At 35.4% G+C, this 17,372-nt stretch overlaps 1 protein-coding gene across 1 annotated transcript; it reads left to right on the top strand.

Moving 5' to 3' along the window:
* Nucleotides 1-9,621: 9,621 nt before the first annotated feature.
* Nucleotides 9,622-10,786, top strand: LOC113679074 (uncharacterized). Its single transcript, XM_089204729.1, has 2 exons — nucleotides 9,622-9,698; nucleotides 10,122-10,786. Exons 1-2 carry the CDS (start codon nucleotides 9,678-9,680, stop codon nucleotides 10,470-10,472), a joined length of 372 nt encoding a protein of 123 aa, XP_089060855.1. The 5' UTR covers nucleotides 9,622-9,677; the 3' UTR covers nucleotides 10,473-10,786.
* The last annotated feature ends 6,586 nt before the right edge of the window (nucleotides 10,787-17,372 follow it).

The raw sequence follows: 17,372 nt of genomic DNA on the forward strand, positions 1-17,372 counted from the left end.
ACTGAGGCGAAATTCATGGTAAGGTAAAGAATTATAATAGGAATTTAAGTCAGCGAAAGTTGATAAAATTCACACAGCAACGTTAGCTACAGGAATTCAACAAATCCATCAATTTGTAGTTTTAGTACTTGCGACTTTTAACAGAACATGGTAATAACTGTAGCATCCTATGGGGTAGTTACCGTTTTAATTGGTTACACTGGGGGAAACAACTTAAAGTTTCTTTGAAAAATTCAGTTCAAAATCCAGAGAACAACGGAGCCCTTTCGTAAGACGAGAGGCTCACTGTCTCTCCTCAGGACATTTCAGTTCATTTTTGTTGCATTATTTTCTGTCAGCCGGAACAACTCAAAAATAAACTATGCTTTCGATCTGATACAGTACCTTTTCAAGGTATTTGCTTCGCTTTTGTGCCGGCCCTAAGCAGAGCAAGAAAAAAATTTCAGCCGGCTCATGATGTAATGTTTAAGCAAATGATTTGGATGAACGTTTGGTATATTCTGATACAAAGAAGCTTCGCAATGTTAATCGAAGAGAGTGAAGAAATAATGAAATCTAAAAAAGAAGAAATCTCAATTGGGATGTCATGGTCCAAATAATCTTTAAATTTTCAACATAAGCATTAAAAAGATCACGTCGACCATTAAAGGTAAACCATTGTTATTTTCTCTAGTAGAAGAGTAAAAACTAGAAGCAAGCTTTACTCCATTTGAGCGCGATGTCCTATCAACCAATTGAATGTACCTCCTTGGAGAACGAGCAATATCCAAAAATAGACCCAAAACGCTAACTAAGGATCATTTCATTTAGTCAAAGACATGACAAAAGTAAGAGAGTACACCAGTCGTCTTGCGAAGGTACGTGTTGTTTCCCCCTATACGACTCACAATAAAAGACAAAATCAACAGTGTCTATATTAAGTTGTTTTAATCTTCAATCGATTCTGAAGTTTGAACAGGTAACTCCTTAAAAAAGCGTCGTTTTCAACTACGAAAAAAGAAAAATTACTTTAATTTATATAAACCTTTTTTTTTGTGATTTCTTCCATGGGTGTTGAGTTGATCAGCTTTATGACAAGAAGGTAATATTGAAATAAACTTTCTATTCTGAAATTGTCTCCTAATTCTGTTTTTCATTCAGTACATTTTCAAGTTATTTATTTGAAAATTTGTACTCAAACATTTAGGGGCGTAGCCTCTGGCTCTGCAAAGCGTGAAGCCCTTGTAATAGGCGACGTCACTTTGCAATTTGATGATAGTATTGTCATAGAGATTTTAAAAAGTCATGATCGCTGTGTATCTTGACAAACAATAAAATGATCATTACTTAGCACAATTTTCAAAATAGTTTCCTCAACAGTGCGTATTAATTCTTTTATTTTCTTAAAGAGAACGTCAAATTTGAAGCCAAATTGTAGCCAGAGATGGAAATTTACTGATGAGATCAGGTTTTCCTGGTCTAAAACTCTCAGATGGATTGAAATAGCCAAGTACTTCCTCTTTTCTATTAAAGTCAATATCGATATAAGCAATATTAATATGTTCCAAGGCAAAAAAGGTATTTAAATCATTATATGAATTTTGTTCCGTATTTAAGTCAGTTAATATCAAATATCTTTTGATTGCGTTTCTTCAAAAACAGAAAAATGTTTTTCTTCAGACTCTTTTAAAAGGAAACAACATTTTACCCCTGTGGTCACGAAAAAGCCTCCATTTTGAATGAAGGTGCACAAATCGTAAGTGAAATCATACACAGCAAAGGTTTGCAATGCAAAACCATTAACGATACGTATTTTCATAGGAAGCCTGACTCGACAAAAATAGTTACATATCATCAATATTATTGCATGCTTCTGTTTTGAATATCTTTATCACTTCCTACTTATAATCTCAGAAAAAGTCCTGCGATAATACCACCAAGAGAGTGGGTTGCATCGGGAACTAATATTTCCCTGATATCAGCTCTCTTTCCTTTAATTTTCCATAATCCCTGAAGTAATACTCAGTTCAGTGGAAACCTTTTGCATTTTGGGTAGCCCTTTGCTCCATTAAAAAGTTTAACACCATTCTATTCCTTTTCTTTTCCCTTTAATTGCCGTGCGTTTCACCATGTTCGCGTATAGGTTTAGCGAGTAGCATCGGCTAGATTCTCCTACGTTATGTTGGTCACGTCAATGTGTAATAGCAAACCTAGAACATTACTATTGCTGACGATGATCTCTCATCTGTAAGCAATGCTGCTTTTGGAAATGCCTGTGTTAGTTCGATTTAAAAAATTTTGGTAAAAGCTCACTACTCAATTGCTGTATAATTTTGAGCTTTTGAGTTGTATAAGTATCTAAACATATTCTATATCAATTTGGTATTTATAGGCGATAGTTTATTTAACTTAATTCATAAACACATCTTTCGAAGATAATGCTTAAAGCCAGATGATTGTAATTAGATGCAAAGTATTCCATTGTCGTCCTAATTAGGTAATATGTGAGAAGCAAATTAAATCCAACGAAGCTTATCACTTCTCCTAATTTTTTTGTCTTTCCCAATTTTTACTGTTTTCAAAATGGGTCTTTTTAGAATTTCTTTTTGCTATTCCCAATAGAAATCGTACTTAACTAGAGCAAAATTGGAAATATGAAAATTAGAAGGAATAGATCGGCAGATTTTAAGTCAAGATAAATGAGAGAGTTCCAACGAAAATATAGTTTAAAGATTGTTGGATATAAAGGCAAACAGAACATTTGAAGAATGTTCTGTGGTAATGTATCTTAAAACTACTTTCTCCTTAAATTAAAGTTGGAAGTAAGCTTCCTCATTAAAAATTCAAAGTGGTAGATAAAAGTAAAAGTTTTGCTACAAGTACAGTCACCTCGAGATTGATTGATTGCCCTAAATTCAAAATGAGGCACATCTTTTCTCACTGGAAATTCGGCCCAAAATATGGTCGATGAACGAACTATAAATGATAGAAATATAAACGAGGAGTATTTGGCAAGATGGTTCCTGCACAGAAATCAATATCATGATCATGGTGTCAGTGAATAGATTTTCGATTTCTCTGAAATGGTATCTAATTAAAGCATAGCTTATTAAACTAAGAATACATCTCTTCCATGCCACAAACTTTTGATCAATGGCGATTTTGTGCATTAACAACAAAACCGAAATGTCGTGAATGATGTATCAAATAACAAACTGGTTAAAAGCCTACGGTTAATCCTCCATCTTCCAGACAAAGGCGACTTCTAACGTCTTTTGCGTCCACATCCAGTAGTTCCCGCATCTGTTTAATAACACCTGATGAGTGTACATTACGGGCTTACAGCGGGCATCACAACCGTCACAAGTGGCTTTGCTCAGAAACCTCGGAATGGTGTTAACAAAATCAACAACTGCCATGTTGAATGGACATGTATCGGAACTATGCTGCTTGACGGAGGGGTGGAAGTCTCTCCTGTTCCTTCCAAGATTCTTTGATAAAGCCGGTATATTTATTTGTTGATGTGTCGGTGGATTCGATGGTGGCACGATAAGGTAACCATTCCGGTGGATGAAGCGCAGAACGTCCCTTGCGAAGGAAGCTTTAGTGCGTTGAACGGTACCTGCACTGGTTATCTGGAGACAGTTCGCAAGACCTCTCCAGGTTTTTAACTTTTGTTTTCTTTTAAACAACTTTACGGAACAAGTACTTGCTACAAGCATCCCCAAGACAACCTGTAAATGAATAAATGAAAATCTGCATTAAAGCGCATTGTGTGATCTTCTGAAAAAGCCTACTGTTGGGAAAAGTAACAAACGTTTCGATAATCGGCTGCAAATCGAATTCATCTGCAGAGTCAAATTAAAAGTTCATAAACAGTGAGATTATGGTTTAAAGCTATCATTAAATAACAGGAGGTGCCAAAATATCTTCTCACGTAGTTTTAGACAAGAGTAGCGAACGAGTTAAAAAATTTTTCAATCAGCTTAAGCAGTTGTTGTACAAGGAAAAAAGAGTGAAAATATAAAGATGTCATCTAACTTCAATTTAAATTATTTGGTTCACAGAAAATTACTTGTCCAAAATATATTCTGAACTTACCACAAAAAGGGCTTTAGAGGACATCTATCAAAGCCTGAGTAACTGCTCGTTGACGACTTCAGTTCTCGGTGATCGATTCAGAGTAAGCTGTGATCGACGACTGAATTTGTAGTCCACATTTTGGCTGATATTGGTGCACAAATGGCTTTTTATTCCTTCTATGATTTACACGGTATTTTTAAACTATATATTTGGCCGAAAGAAGAATTGACTGACTCAGCAAGGTTGTAACTATAGAGACAGTTAATAGTTTAGAATCAAAACTACCGAAACGATGATTAAGCAAGACATGCACGCGATGTTTTTCTTTCTGTGAGTTAGTAGATTATTTCTTGTCAAAAATATTTCTTGTGGAAAGCAAAAGCAGAGAAACGAAAAACCTCCGGGAAACTCAATGCACATGTTCCAGAATGGAAATTTAAGCAAAGTTTATAACTTCGAGTGTCATTAGGTATCTGTTCTGTTTTAGAACCCCTAAAAACATAAGCAACTGAAAACCTTGAAACAGGAGTAATTAGGGGTTTCCCTGAGGTGGATACCTGACATTAAAATTGTACTGTACAAGAATTGGAAGACAATAAGTGCCATGTACAATTAAACTCAAGTGCCCAAGAAAAGGGGTACAGAGTCATCGATTAAGTTAAGCTAAGAGGTTGATACAAAAGGTTATTGATGTTGCGAGATCACATGGATTACATGTGAAACGATCAAAACAATCAGAGCACAATGAAACAACCCACTCTTTTTTTGCGTATTGGTTCTCCTTGTTACCTTTCACTATATGATCAATATTCCTGCGGTTAGACGTACTTTGTAGTCTGCCAAAACGTGAATTGAATATGTAAGTAATTGTTCGTCAGACAGAAAAAGTACAACTTCAGCAAAAAAACAAATGGGAATAAAAGTTGAATTAATTGTGCCTTGTAAGGCATATTCTTAACTTTTAACTATTATCCGACTGCACAAAGTAGAGTATAAATACGCGCGAATAGAGTACAAGTATCGTACGACATCGTGCAGTTGGTTACTTTGTACTGTAAAAAAACCTGTTTAACTGATCGGCTGCGCGCACTACGCTTTTTTATCCGCTTTGCTTTTCCAGCCTTAGAAGAAAAAAAAAGTAGTTGGATAATAAGTAACCTATTACACGTTTTGGTGTGTAGCATCGCTGAATATTTTCACTCGTTGTTTGTATTTTGACTCGTCCTACAGGCTCGTCAAAATGCGGCACAACTCGTAAAAATACTCAGCGAAACTACACATTAAAATGTCTAATAAGATAAACATATTTCTATTTTCGTTTTACTTTATGTTATTGGTATGACCACATCAGTCGAACTGAAATATTGCTTTCTGATGAACTATCTTTCCGCACAAATTTTCTTTTTGTTACTTTCTCGGATGGTCACTCGAGTGATCAATTTTTCAAATCCTACATCATTCAGTTTACCGAAAACAGAATTAAAACGTTTATTTGAAACTAGAAGGATTACAATTTTAATTAACTTTTTTTTTATTCCTCAAGTATTTGTTCAGTTACTCTCCATGGCGCCGTACATAGTAATAATGAACTCTAACATTCAAGTGCAACCAGTCTCTCCACTCCAGGGGATGATGAAGTCTTCAGAGAAAAGTACCTTCAATACGAGGCAAGATCAGCGTATGATTAACAGCGCAAAATCAGAGAAGGAAAAAACTACAAACTCAACTTCAGCGACCCAAGGAGAATCAGTTCAAGAAAAGGTTTCCAAAGAGTGCTTAGGACAACCAGTGTATAAAGAAGTTTGATCATCGACTTATTTATAATTATAATTAAAAAAAGGAGTGTAAAGAGAAAGTGAGGTTTGTAACTTTCTCAAATGGCGAGATGCTCTCAGTCGTTTACGATTGAGTCAAAAACTGAACCGTATTATAAAATGCGATCCCTGGAAAATTTCATAATAATATATATTATAATTTATCAAACGAAAATAACCCTTAGATCAAAAGATAAAAGGTAAATTCAAACACGTTATTAGTTTCAAATGTTATCTGTTCTCGTGTGAACAGTTAAGAACAATTTTTTTTCAATTTCCAACTACAATGTGCTATGCCAATAATCGCATTCAATAATCGCATTCAATACGATGCATGCGTAGAATGAGTTAACAAAGTGAGAGTAAATATATCTTACTAGACATTTTGGTGAGTTCTGACGAGCCCGTAGGATGAGTCAAAATACAAATAACGAGTAAAAATACTCAGCGACACTTCACACCAAAACGTCTAATAAGTTATTTATTATCCAACTGCTTTTTTTTCTGTCAAGTTTTTATGCTGCCTTATTCTCATAAGGCGAAAAAAGGAAAGCGGTTAGAGAAGCGTAGCGCGCCCAGCCGACTGGCTAAAAAGGTATGTTTACAACACAAAGTAACCAACTGTCAAGATAACCGTACAATATCCCAGGATATTTGTACTCTGTTCCCGCGTATTTGTACTCTTCCTTGCGCAGTTGGATAACAATGTAATTTATCTGTTGTTGATGACGTAGGAAGTGGACGCCCAATCTTGCGAACAACGTGGCTCATAGATAAAATGTTCGATGGGTAACAAGAAACGAAAGTGAACCGTAATAGGCAGAAACGACACACCTTTTAAACTGAGAGGTTACGTCATGTATTCCTTCAGTTTACTAAACATATGCAAAACTTACTGATGAAACTTCTTAAAATTATGACTTCACAGAGGCTGGTGCGTAAGTAGACGAATCGCTTAGGTGCGGGGGAATGATTTGTCAAAAATTCCCCAATGTTATGGGACTTTTTTCCTGTTTATGTAAATGAACACCAAGGCACTGGGAGAATTTAAGATAGTTTTGAAAACAAAGACAGAGAAGAGTGTTTGCGTAGCTTTCCAATATTTTTCGAACCCCTTCTTGTAATTTGTTTTTAGAGATATTCGACCATGTCTGCGTACTCCCATTCGATGACAGCTCTAGTAGCTTAACACTTATCATTAAAATTCATAGTAATTAATAAATGTACGGTCCAGAAAATTTAACGTTGAAGCTATAACATCATTGGCGACCTATCATCACGAATAGTTGTCTTTAGATGAGCACAGAGCTGCCAATAAACATACTTTGTTGCCAAATTTGAATATAGTTTGTTCCATTCCATTTTTTTTTTTTGGAAACTGATCAAAACTTTCAAAGTTCCAATTTTCATAAATGAAATTCTTAATAATATGCTTCCCTGAACTGAAAAACATATAAAATAAAAGATAAAAATATTTGGAATTGTAAAAAATTATCTTGAAAAGTCAGCTTTTTTAGCAGCAAATTGAAAAAATTAATAACATGCTTCCCTGGACTGAAAAACATATAAAATAAAAGATAAAAAGATTTGGAATTGTAGAAAATTATCTTGAAAAGTCAGCTTTTTTAGCAGCAAATTTAAAATCGATATAAATTAGCTTCTACCTCAAGCGTAAGGAAATATGATGTGCTGGCCAATGCTTGTCTCGTTTTCATGTCGACAATTTACATGTCTTCCATTTTGGCACAACCAAAAGTTTTGTTTCCAACTCTTGTGATAGCCACAAAACTCTCTGAATAGGTCAACCTTCGCAGGCAAGCACTGTCTGAGTCTGGTACCTTGAGCGTTTTGGTGGTAATTTTCTCTCCCTACTTTTAAATAAAAGTTACATTTACATGTGACATTACTATAGCAGTGTTTTGGACTTTAATAACTCCATCCATCCATCATTTCGAGACTGTGAGCAAACGCAGCATTTTGACTTTGTTTTGGCAGCTTGGGAATATATCGCCAAGGCGGGGGGGGGGGGGGGGGGAAGGGTTTTGGGGATCACACGGTTTTCAGGTTGATCAAATGATTTTCACGGGGAACGGAGCAATAACTAAGACCGGCCCCGAAGTATCTTCCATCCCTCAATACCATTCTTAGCAAAAGCGGAAATAGCCTACCTTAGATGAAATAATTTTGAAAAGGAAGCAGAACCCAAGTAAAAAGATGTGTTTTATCCGCTACTGATCCATCGTTCGAAGAGCAACAAACCCATCAGTCCACTTCATCGCTAAAAGTGAAGCAAAAGACCACCTCGTGGATAATCTTAACAGGATGCCAAGCAAAATACGCCATTTGCGACGGCTTTCTGTGGCTTGCTTTAGGCGGTTTAACTCAGGAACATGCAAATTTTTCTTTTTTTACTCATGCGGCTTCGAAACTTTCGTCACAATATTTTTCATGCTTTGTTGGTTGCTAACTCTCCGCTGAATTAAAAATGCATAGCTAATCAATATCTGCATTGGTTTTAGCAGTTTCCATTTTTATTAAATCACACTTCAGTAAGTCATTACTCCCATTTCTACTTCGGAAGGGAAAACGATATCCTTCATTCGACTCAGGGAGTGTTATACAGGAATGACACATCAGTTATGCATTCACTTCTTCTTAAAGGAAGCTTTTTATCGAAACCTGTTCCAACTAACTGAAAAAGGGTTCCCATTTATTCTTTTGTGTGGTTAAAAATATTGTTTCCTCGTAAATTTGGAGTGAGAAATTTAACTGCAAAGATCGCAAGATTAATTTGCCTAGCAACGTGCTTTCCTTTTTTTCAATAATTTTCTTCAGAATTTGGTCTCTAATCAAAATGCACTCCCTGGTTGACAATCGCCCTCAATTGTCTAAATCTGCCTGATTAATAATATACTCATCCGTAAAGAGAATTTTCTTCTTGGTCATCTCTACGTTAAAAAGGGTTAACATTTAAGCTTCGTTGTCGTGGATATTAACGAAAAAGCGGGTGGTCGAAACACTGATAACAAGTGAAGTAGAGAATATTGATTTCTCTTCACTGGACCAACGGTTAGTTTCACCTTTTACTTGTCTGTTAGATTTTGCAAGAAAAGATTGATTTTAAAAAATAGTTCTCTAAGTCACAGATAATTAAGGTATTGCCTCGGGGTAAAAAGCCCATCAATGGTTCGAATAATAGCGTGCGGTTTCAGCTTAATCAATCTTGTTTACCGTTTCAGTGATACGGTTGACTTGCCCAATCTTTCATACGGTTCATTGACTGATCAACAGAAAACGGAAAAGAACTTGTGTATTTATGGGGGTTTGAAAAAGTCCTTTTTAATGACAAAATTTTTATTCTTAGCTAAAGAATAATATGAAAAGATAATGTTTTGACGAACTTATTAAATACTGAAGGATACCTTACACACACAGACTATTCCAAAAGCGGACTGCAACAGAGGAACACTGACTCAAATCCCATGCCACTTCCATAACCGTTCAGTTTCGATAGGGTGTCTTAAGATAATTTTCCCCCTAATACACTTAGTTATTCAAATCAATTAGCGTTGCTGTATCTTGAAGTAGCCTACAAGAAAATACAATTCAATTGCGTCAAAATGTACCAAGTAGTGCTGAAACCAACCGGTGACAACCTCCTAGAAACAGGGGAAAAAAAAGATATTTTTGGTTTATGGAGAGTATATAAAAGGTTATGGCGAGGGCATAAGCACCTGTCTTTGAGTAAAGATTCAAAGAAATCTGTTTCCTGGAAGAATCTGAAGAAGTACAAAACATAAAATGGTCAACTTTGTACTACAGGTATGATCTTAGGCTACCTTTTCTTATTTTTCGACCCAATATTTTTTCCAAAACTGTTCGGCTACACTGAAAAGAGAGAAATTGGATTTGCTTTACAAGTTTCCAATCATTTGATTTACAAGTTATGTAGCCTCTACCACGGCCTGCATGGGAAATCGACGTCAAAAATGAGCAAAATCGTTAGCTGTCATAGCCTTTACAATCGATAAATCAATTCAAATTATATTATCGTAGTCATGTCGTCAATAGTTGCATTCTCTTTGTTTGCTTGTCGCTTTCCTCCTCAAGAAAAGATCTAAGATAAAATAACAGGAATAGAGGTTTGAAAGGGATATGTCTTTTTCGCATGAAATGATTATCGTTCTGACTCACATAATAATACTTTTTACTTTTCATTTTCTTTTCTCTGCTTGGTTGATTTAGATCGTTCGTGCTTTTTATGCTGTTCTGTTGCTGGCTCTTTCACTTGGTGCTTTTGATCACGCTGACGCCAGACCGTCGTTTTTCGCGGGTGGAAGTGGAAAGGTCAATTGTTCAGCTATAGAGGCACAAATCCTTGCTCAAGCACCCGTAACTGTGACTGAGCCGAAGTCGTATACTGAGAGCGTCAGATCTCTTGTTGTATGTAACAGAATTGTAACTTACCATACTTGTAGGCAAGCTAAAAGCTGTGGAAACCTAGCGGAGGTGAAGGCAATGTACGACTTTTCCGATTGTTTTCCAAAAAGAGTCATGGAGAACCCAGTATGCGGATTTCCCTTGAGCTGTTGCTAAAAAGAAGTAGATCAAGTGGAAAAACAAATGTCCAAATGATACAGATTTGACTTTAAATGCATGGATCTTAAACGTCTTGTTTACAAATATACACAACTTTAAACGTTGCCTTCTTGGCTTAGAAGGCACGTTTCCCGTAAGTTGCTTTTGAAGAACTACAATAACTGGATTAAAAATACGTCAAAATAGCCCAGTAAAAATGTTTTGATTGTTTCGATTGTATTGATAATCGTTATATGCAGACTTAAGATTCGATGATTCATCCCAGCTTTGGCGTATGATCATTTGAGTCTTTTCCTTCCCTATTTCTAATTTAAAAAAAATGAAAAAAAGATAACTATACGTGCACTGCTGGTATAAAATGATTCAGAGTTTATTTCATTATCTTGGCATCTCTAAGTTACTTTTCAAAGGTAAATTGCATGTGGTCAAAGAACTTTATGAAGAAGGCGGTCTCCCCAGTAAAGAGTTTAAGGAACATGAGCTAACATTAGGAACTTTGTCGCAAAACTAGATTTCAAATGATACTTTAATGTTTTAAATTATATTTTAAGGTAAGTGACTACATAATCAGAGAGACAGAGGAACTAGGAGACAGATAGTGCGCTAAGTTGATAAGTCATTACTTGAGCCATAATGCCGGGTGTGGACGTATCATTTTAATACGCCCCGATTCAAAGTAAGCTAAGTTAGGAGCTTCAACACGTAAAGTATAGTGACATAAAAAAATGCGACATAAAAATTAACGACATAAAAAAATACCTAATAAGTGATGTTCAAACTGCCTGGACTAGCCACGATGAACAGATCAACGCCTAAAAGAAATGACAAATTGTTCGGCTAGAATGACTTTCTTTTGCACAAAATTAGTTTTTTCAAGGCTGATACCTTACATGGTTTGTTTCAGATCAGCCATGCTTTTACACTCTCAATGGTGTTGGCTCTGTCTCTCAGTGCCATTAAGCTCATTGACGCCGAACCGCCGTCTTTCTTGCCTGGAAATGGAAAGGTCACTTTTAAAGCAATAGAGAGGCAAATCCTCGCTCAAACACCAGTAGATGTATCTGAATCGAGCTTGAATACTGAGAATCTCAGATCGCTTGTTGTATGCGTTATTCTTGTAACAATACCTACTTGTAAGAAATGCAAAAGATGTGGAGAGCTATCGGTGAGAAAGGCACATTACAGTTTTAACCATCATTGTTTTCCAAACAACGGTAACAAAAACCTGAATTGCGGATTTAATGCCACTTGTTGCTAAAAATATCATATCAAAAGGATAAACAAATGCTCTAGTAATACATTACAGAAATGATGAAAAAATGAAATGTTAAAATAAGGAAATAGCTAACTATAATACGTGGAAAGGTATTTTGTGACGTACATGTATGAATCAAAAATATGTAATTTGATATTCTCATGCAAGTGTTCTTCAATAAAGTAAGTCTAAAACTTCGCAAAAACTGCTTTTTCCCCGCCACTAAGGATCGAATGTAGAAAATAAGGATTATTTGATTCAATAACGTTTTAGATGAAATCGCATACAGGTAGAAAATAGATATTTGACAAAAACTGCAACAACCCGAGCATTTTTCCTATCGTAAACACAGTTATGTAAACGATTTGGAACATCCAAGGAAAAGAAAGTCAACGGTCAATACCCTTTACATTATTCGGGAGTGTCAAAGCCAATCAATTAAGATATTCAAAAATTTTAAAATTGCCCTCATGACTGAATGATCATTTAATAGTTTAGTAGTAACTGATTAAACTCGCAATGCTGTTGCTACTAACAAATTGAAACATAGTTTAAAAATTCTGGTGCTTAAAAGACGCAACAAATCTTTGGCGAATCATGAAGCATTACGTCCAGTTGCGTACCTTTCTATGCAGACTAAATGCCCACAATAGGTTAAGATTAGAAGATTTATCATGGCATCCGCGTATGATCAATTAAGTCTCCTCCCTCCACCCCTCTCAATCTCCAGTAACTAAAAAAAGAAGAAAAATATAATAATGCGTGTACTGTTGAAGTTAAAATGACCCTATGTTTATTCTGTAATTTTAGCATCTCTAAGTGAGGCCAGTTTATACTCCAGAATTCCTGTATTTAACCAAATTGTTCAACTCAGCAATAAATTTACTTTTCCAAATAGTAACAATTGCATAACTGATCACTCTTCAAAGGCAAATTGCGTACAGTCAAAGAATTAACTACATGCCGAGCGCAACTTCGCCAGTTAAGAGTTTAAGGTGTATGAACTAATTTTAGGTTCAGTAGTCGTGTCACTATTAATCAAATTTTTTTATTTAAGTTGTAGGTCGAACTCACTTGCGACTCTTAAAAACTCCTCCTAAAATAAATATATCCTTTCTCCATTACGAATGAGAGTGATACCAATTCAGACCTTACTATATTTTGCGTAATACGTTTGGTTAACATCAAAAATGATTTATTGATTGTCCATCCACTTCTGATGGTTAAAATCTTTTAATGGAATAGTATCCCTGAACAAAAACATTTTCGAAACGGAACAGTTGAAAAAGTTGTATACAGGTCATTGTTCTCCAACTGTCCGTCGCAGACGATGAATCTAGTGAAAGGTTTTTATATATGTACAACAGAATGTTATTCTATAATCACTAATTGATTTTGAAAAGTAGCTACACTTTTTGTGTTTGAGTTTACAACATTTTGATTGTGCAGTTTTAAGGTCACTTTAAGACCATGCCCTCCCTAACTCTCAAAAAATAGACAACTTATTCGAGTTGTGAACATTTCAGTTACTGAACCTCACCAAATGCCTGATAAGCCATTGAAAAAAATTCTTAAGGTAAAAGCGCGCACATTCAATTTCGGATTATGAATTCACTTTGAATTCTCTAACGATAACGTTGAGTAGAAAACTTAAACTAGCCTCCTATGTTTCTGAGCATTTGATTTTTGTGTATCAACACTTTTGCTTGAAGCAACTGTTCGCATTATCCGTGACATTACAGGAAGTTACATCCTCAGATAACTGACTTCCCGTTATGAGACGAAACAGGTGAAAGAAAATGAGAGAACAGGTGAATTGGGGGACGTCACATAACCTTATTAAGTGGTATGAGAAACGGTGAGGTTGTTGGAAATTTCTAACCATCCTTACTTTTTTACCCTCCTTGAAGTCGACATTTTTTGTGGAACGTTATATATTCACTCTTTGAATGGTGCGTCAACTGAGATCTTGGAGAGAGAATCGCTTCTAAATATAAGCAACAATTTGAACATCATGTTTTGAATAACAGGCTTAAAATTAAAAAAAAAGAAGTATACTAGGACCAATTATATCCGCGACCAACGTTCATGATTCTTCTCCTTTCCTTCATTGTTACTGAAGCTCAGACGAATAATTTTCTGATACTTAAAGCACCATTGATAATGGTCTTGAAGCAATAGGAATGTTTTCAGCTTTCTTGTATTTGATGTAGTCCCAGCGTTTTCCTTCTCTTCTTTTAATTGGATCATCTGCACGTTCGTCAATTCCAAACATCTAATTTCTTTTAGTTTTATAGTTGGTTAACTAGATGCCTAAGATCATTACCAGAGACAAGTACTCTAATATATTAGTATGCCAGGCACTGATAAATAAAATAATAAGAATCTTTTAAAAGTTCTTTTAAAGAAGCGTCACCCGAGCTATTACAGGTCCTCTTGCCTGGGTACTCGAAAGTATAAGTATTTGTATTTTAATCGTAAAATCCGAATCAATGATGATTACTTTGACTTGGCTACCCAAGCGGTTCACTGACTAAATTAAGAAATTTTATTTTACAATCTATTGATCTTTGTCGAAAAATTAGTTGTTTCAGTGGCTGATGCAACTGAGAAATGCAGGGGAATCGTTTGCATATTTTAAAAAGTTTAACTAGAACAATATTTCAGAAAAGGGTTTTTTAAGATCGTTCTCAAAAACTATTTTTTCCTGCATACCAATCCCACATATGTTTCGTTTCGTAAATGTCTATCAACATGCCAGAGGCATTAAGCTATGAGAACTGAATGACGAAAATAAGTTAATTTGACCACCATCTGAAACAAACCCAAAGGATGCTGATTTCTCAAGAAAGTAAATCCCGAGCCATGAAACATGACGGTTTCATCTTTTAAAGACCGGAAAATTTAGATAGTTTTGGTCCGTGGTGGATATATAAGAGTCTATGATGAGAAGGTTATACATCAATACTGAGCAAAGGAAACGTTCAAAGATACCTGTTTACGAGAAGACGTAAAACAATCACAGAATACAAAATGTTCATCAATCCAAAACAGGTGTGGTTATCACCGTTTTTTCTTTAGTCGATATTTTATTTATGTAATGAAACTTTGATGACATGAATCATCTTCTGTTACTTTCTCATGCATCTCAATTAACTTATTACCCGAAACAATATAATATAAAAACGATGAATACAGTCTTTTCTCTTCAGTGATAGGCCTCTCGTGAACAGGCCACTATAGTTCGTACCTCACCCCGTATTCGAACATTAGAGTGTCAATGTTGAATGATAAATGATCAATTAATTTTCTCGTCGAGACAAAGAGAAAATGGTCAAATAATAGGTGATTTATAAAGGAGGCATTGAGAAACGTCCGATGGGATCACCTCTGACAAATAGGAATATTTCTTCCACTAGAATCTTTCTGCAAAGTCTAATATCGCCCATCTAGTGTTTTTAGTAAGTAAATTCTAATCAGTATTTCTATGAAAATCTACGAGAGATCTCGATACTTTAAAATGTCAAGTTTTATGTGCAAAAGAACCAGTTCACTCTGAGATTTCTCAAGATTTTCTCTCCTTCTGTCGTAACGTTTGCTGAAGAAGAAAAGCAGAAAAGATGAAAACATTTAAGCATTATAAATATAACTACGCCCCGTAAAGAAGGGCATAGGGTAAAACGTGGACTGGACCATTAAAACCTGGCACTATTGGACTATTTTTGAGCCTTTTTTTTTTTGGACCATTTTTTGGCTCATTAAAAATCTTTCGACGTCTCTTTTAGGTCACGCTTTCGGAAAGCAATGGCTTAATACAATAAGTTAAGCTAGTAAAGAAAATACTAATCTCTTTCTTTGATTTTAATTGGTATCTGCTGAGTCTTGACTTAAGTCATAAGTCATAACTGTCGCATATATAATAAGGGTTGAAATATGATGAATATATTTCTTCCTTTTCTAAAAAATTTGCCATGAATTCGTGATCTAAAGAACTTGATTAATCATGACCCCGGAAGAGAAAAAAACAAAAATGTGTTTTGATCCACGTCTAAATGCGTCAGAGAAAGACATTCCTTGAGACAATTTCTCTCTCCCTGGAAATCTTTCATCTTATGTCCATTTAAAATTTACCTTTCAAAAAGCATTTGAGCTTTATTTCAAATTGATAAGGACTGCTTTTTATTTGCTTCTTTGACGGATCGGTTTCAACAATGAACATCATGTTATTTTGTCTATAGACTGGTCGAGAGAGAAATCAAAAGAGGACCTTAACTAGGCGCAGAACTTGACACCATCTCTCAACTAAATACACCATATATTCACATGAAACAAAAAGCCAAATATTTTTGTAACCATTGTGTTTTCTACTGGTTGTTTTAGATTGTTGTTACCATGTTGTTGGCTCTCTCATTTGGTGCTATTAGCCTCGTGGACGCCAAACCACCATCTTTCTCGCCAGGAAATGGAAAGGTTACTTGTGCAGCAATCGAGGCACAAATCTTGGCTCAAGCACCCATAGCTGTGACTGATCCGAAGTCGTATACTCAGACCGTTAGATCTCTTGCTGTGTGTAACATACCATACTTTTAGGAAAAGCATAAGCTGTAGACGGCTCTTGCCTGTGTATGCAATGCACAACTTTACCCATTGTTTTCCAAACAATAGCATAAAAACACTAAACTGCGGGTTTCCCATTAGCTGTTGCTAAATAGAAATAAAAGAAATGCAAAATGAAATTGAAACCAATTTATACCTATATTCCAAATGTATTTTAAGAAGTGTAAATGCGAATTTTAAAAATGTAGTTTAATATTGTTATCTAAATGTTTTGCAATAAAGTGTAAAGAGAAACTAAGCTTATTGCTCGAAAACTGACAGAAAGACGGCTTTGAAAACTGTAATTCCTCTATTAAAAATCGAATCTAGGAAATAAAGATCATGCAGTTGATTATCGAACGTTTTGCGTTTTGATGAAAACTGTAACAGCCACTTTTCCACTAATGGCCACAGTAATATTTATGCAATTCCTGAATGTCAGGAAAAAGGTTTTCGCGGCCATTAGAACCCCATATTCGATTCGAGCGTCATCTAGATGTAAGATTATAATTTAATGATGGGACACACTGTGAATATCGGCCCGAGGTCATGATAGTTCGGACATAAGGCCAATATTCTTTAGTGCAACTCGAGCAAGCGAGGTTATTTAGTAATTTATTTTATGGAACTCGACCAAAACTTGTTTCTATTCAATTAGCCTGCCTCAAAGAAAACACACGGTTTTAGACCGTTTCTATTTGTTGATCCGGAAAAAGTAACGGTACATCATTAGTAAGACTGAGAAATTAACCTTCATGGCATGCCTCTATCGAATTTATATATCAAAGAACATAAGACTTTCGTTAACTTGATAAAAGACTCCCATGAAGCCAGGTCGTTGGTATTCTTATTATGTAGCGTGACCTAAAAGAGACGTCGAAAGATTTTTAATGAGCCAAAAAATGGTCCAAAAAAAAAGGCTCAAAAATAGTCCAATAGTGCCAGGTTTTAATGGTCCAGTCCACGTTTTACCCTATGCCCTTCTTTACGGGGCGTAATTATATTTATAATGCTTAAATGTTTTCATCTTTTCTGCTTTTCTTCTT

Source organism: Pocillopora damicornis, chromosome 4 (genome assembly GCF_964200805.1).
Source record: "Pocillopora damicornis chromosome 4, jaPocDami1.2, whole genome shotgun sequence".
NCBI classification, from domain to species: domain Eukaryota; kingdom Metazoa; phylum Cnidaria; class Anthozoa; order Scleractinia; family Pocilloporidae; genus Pocillopora; species Pocillopora damicornis.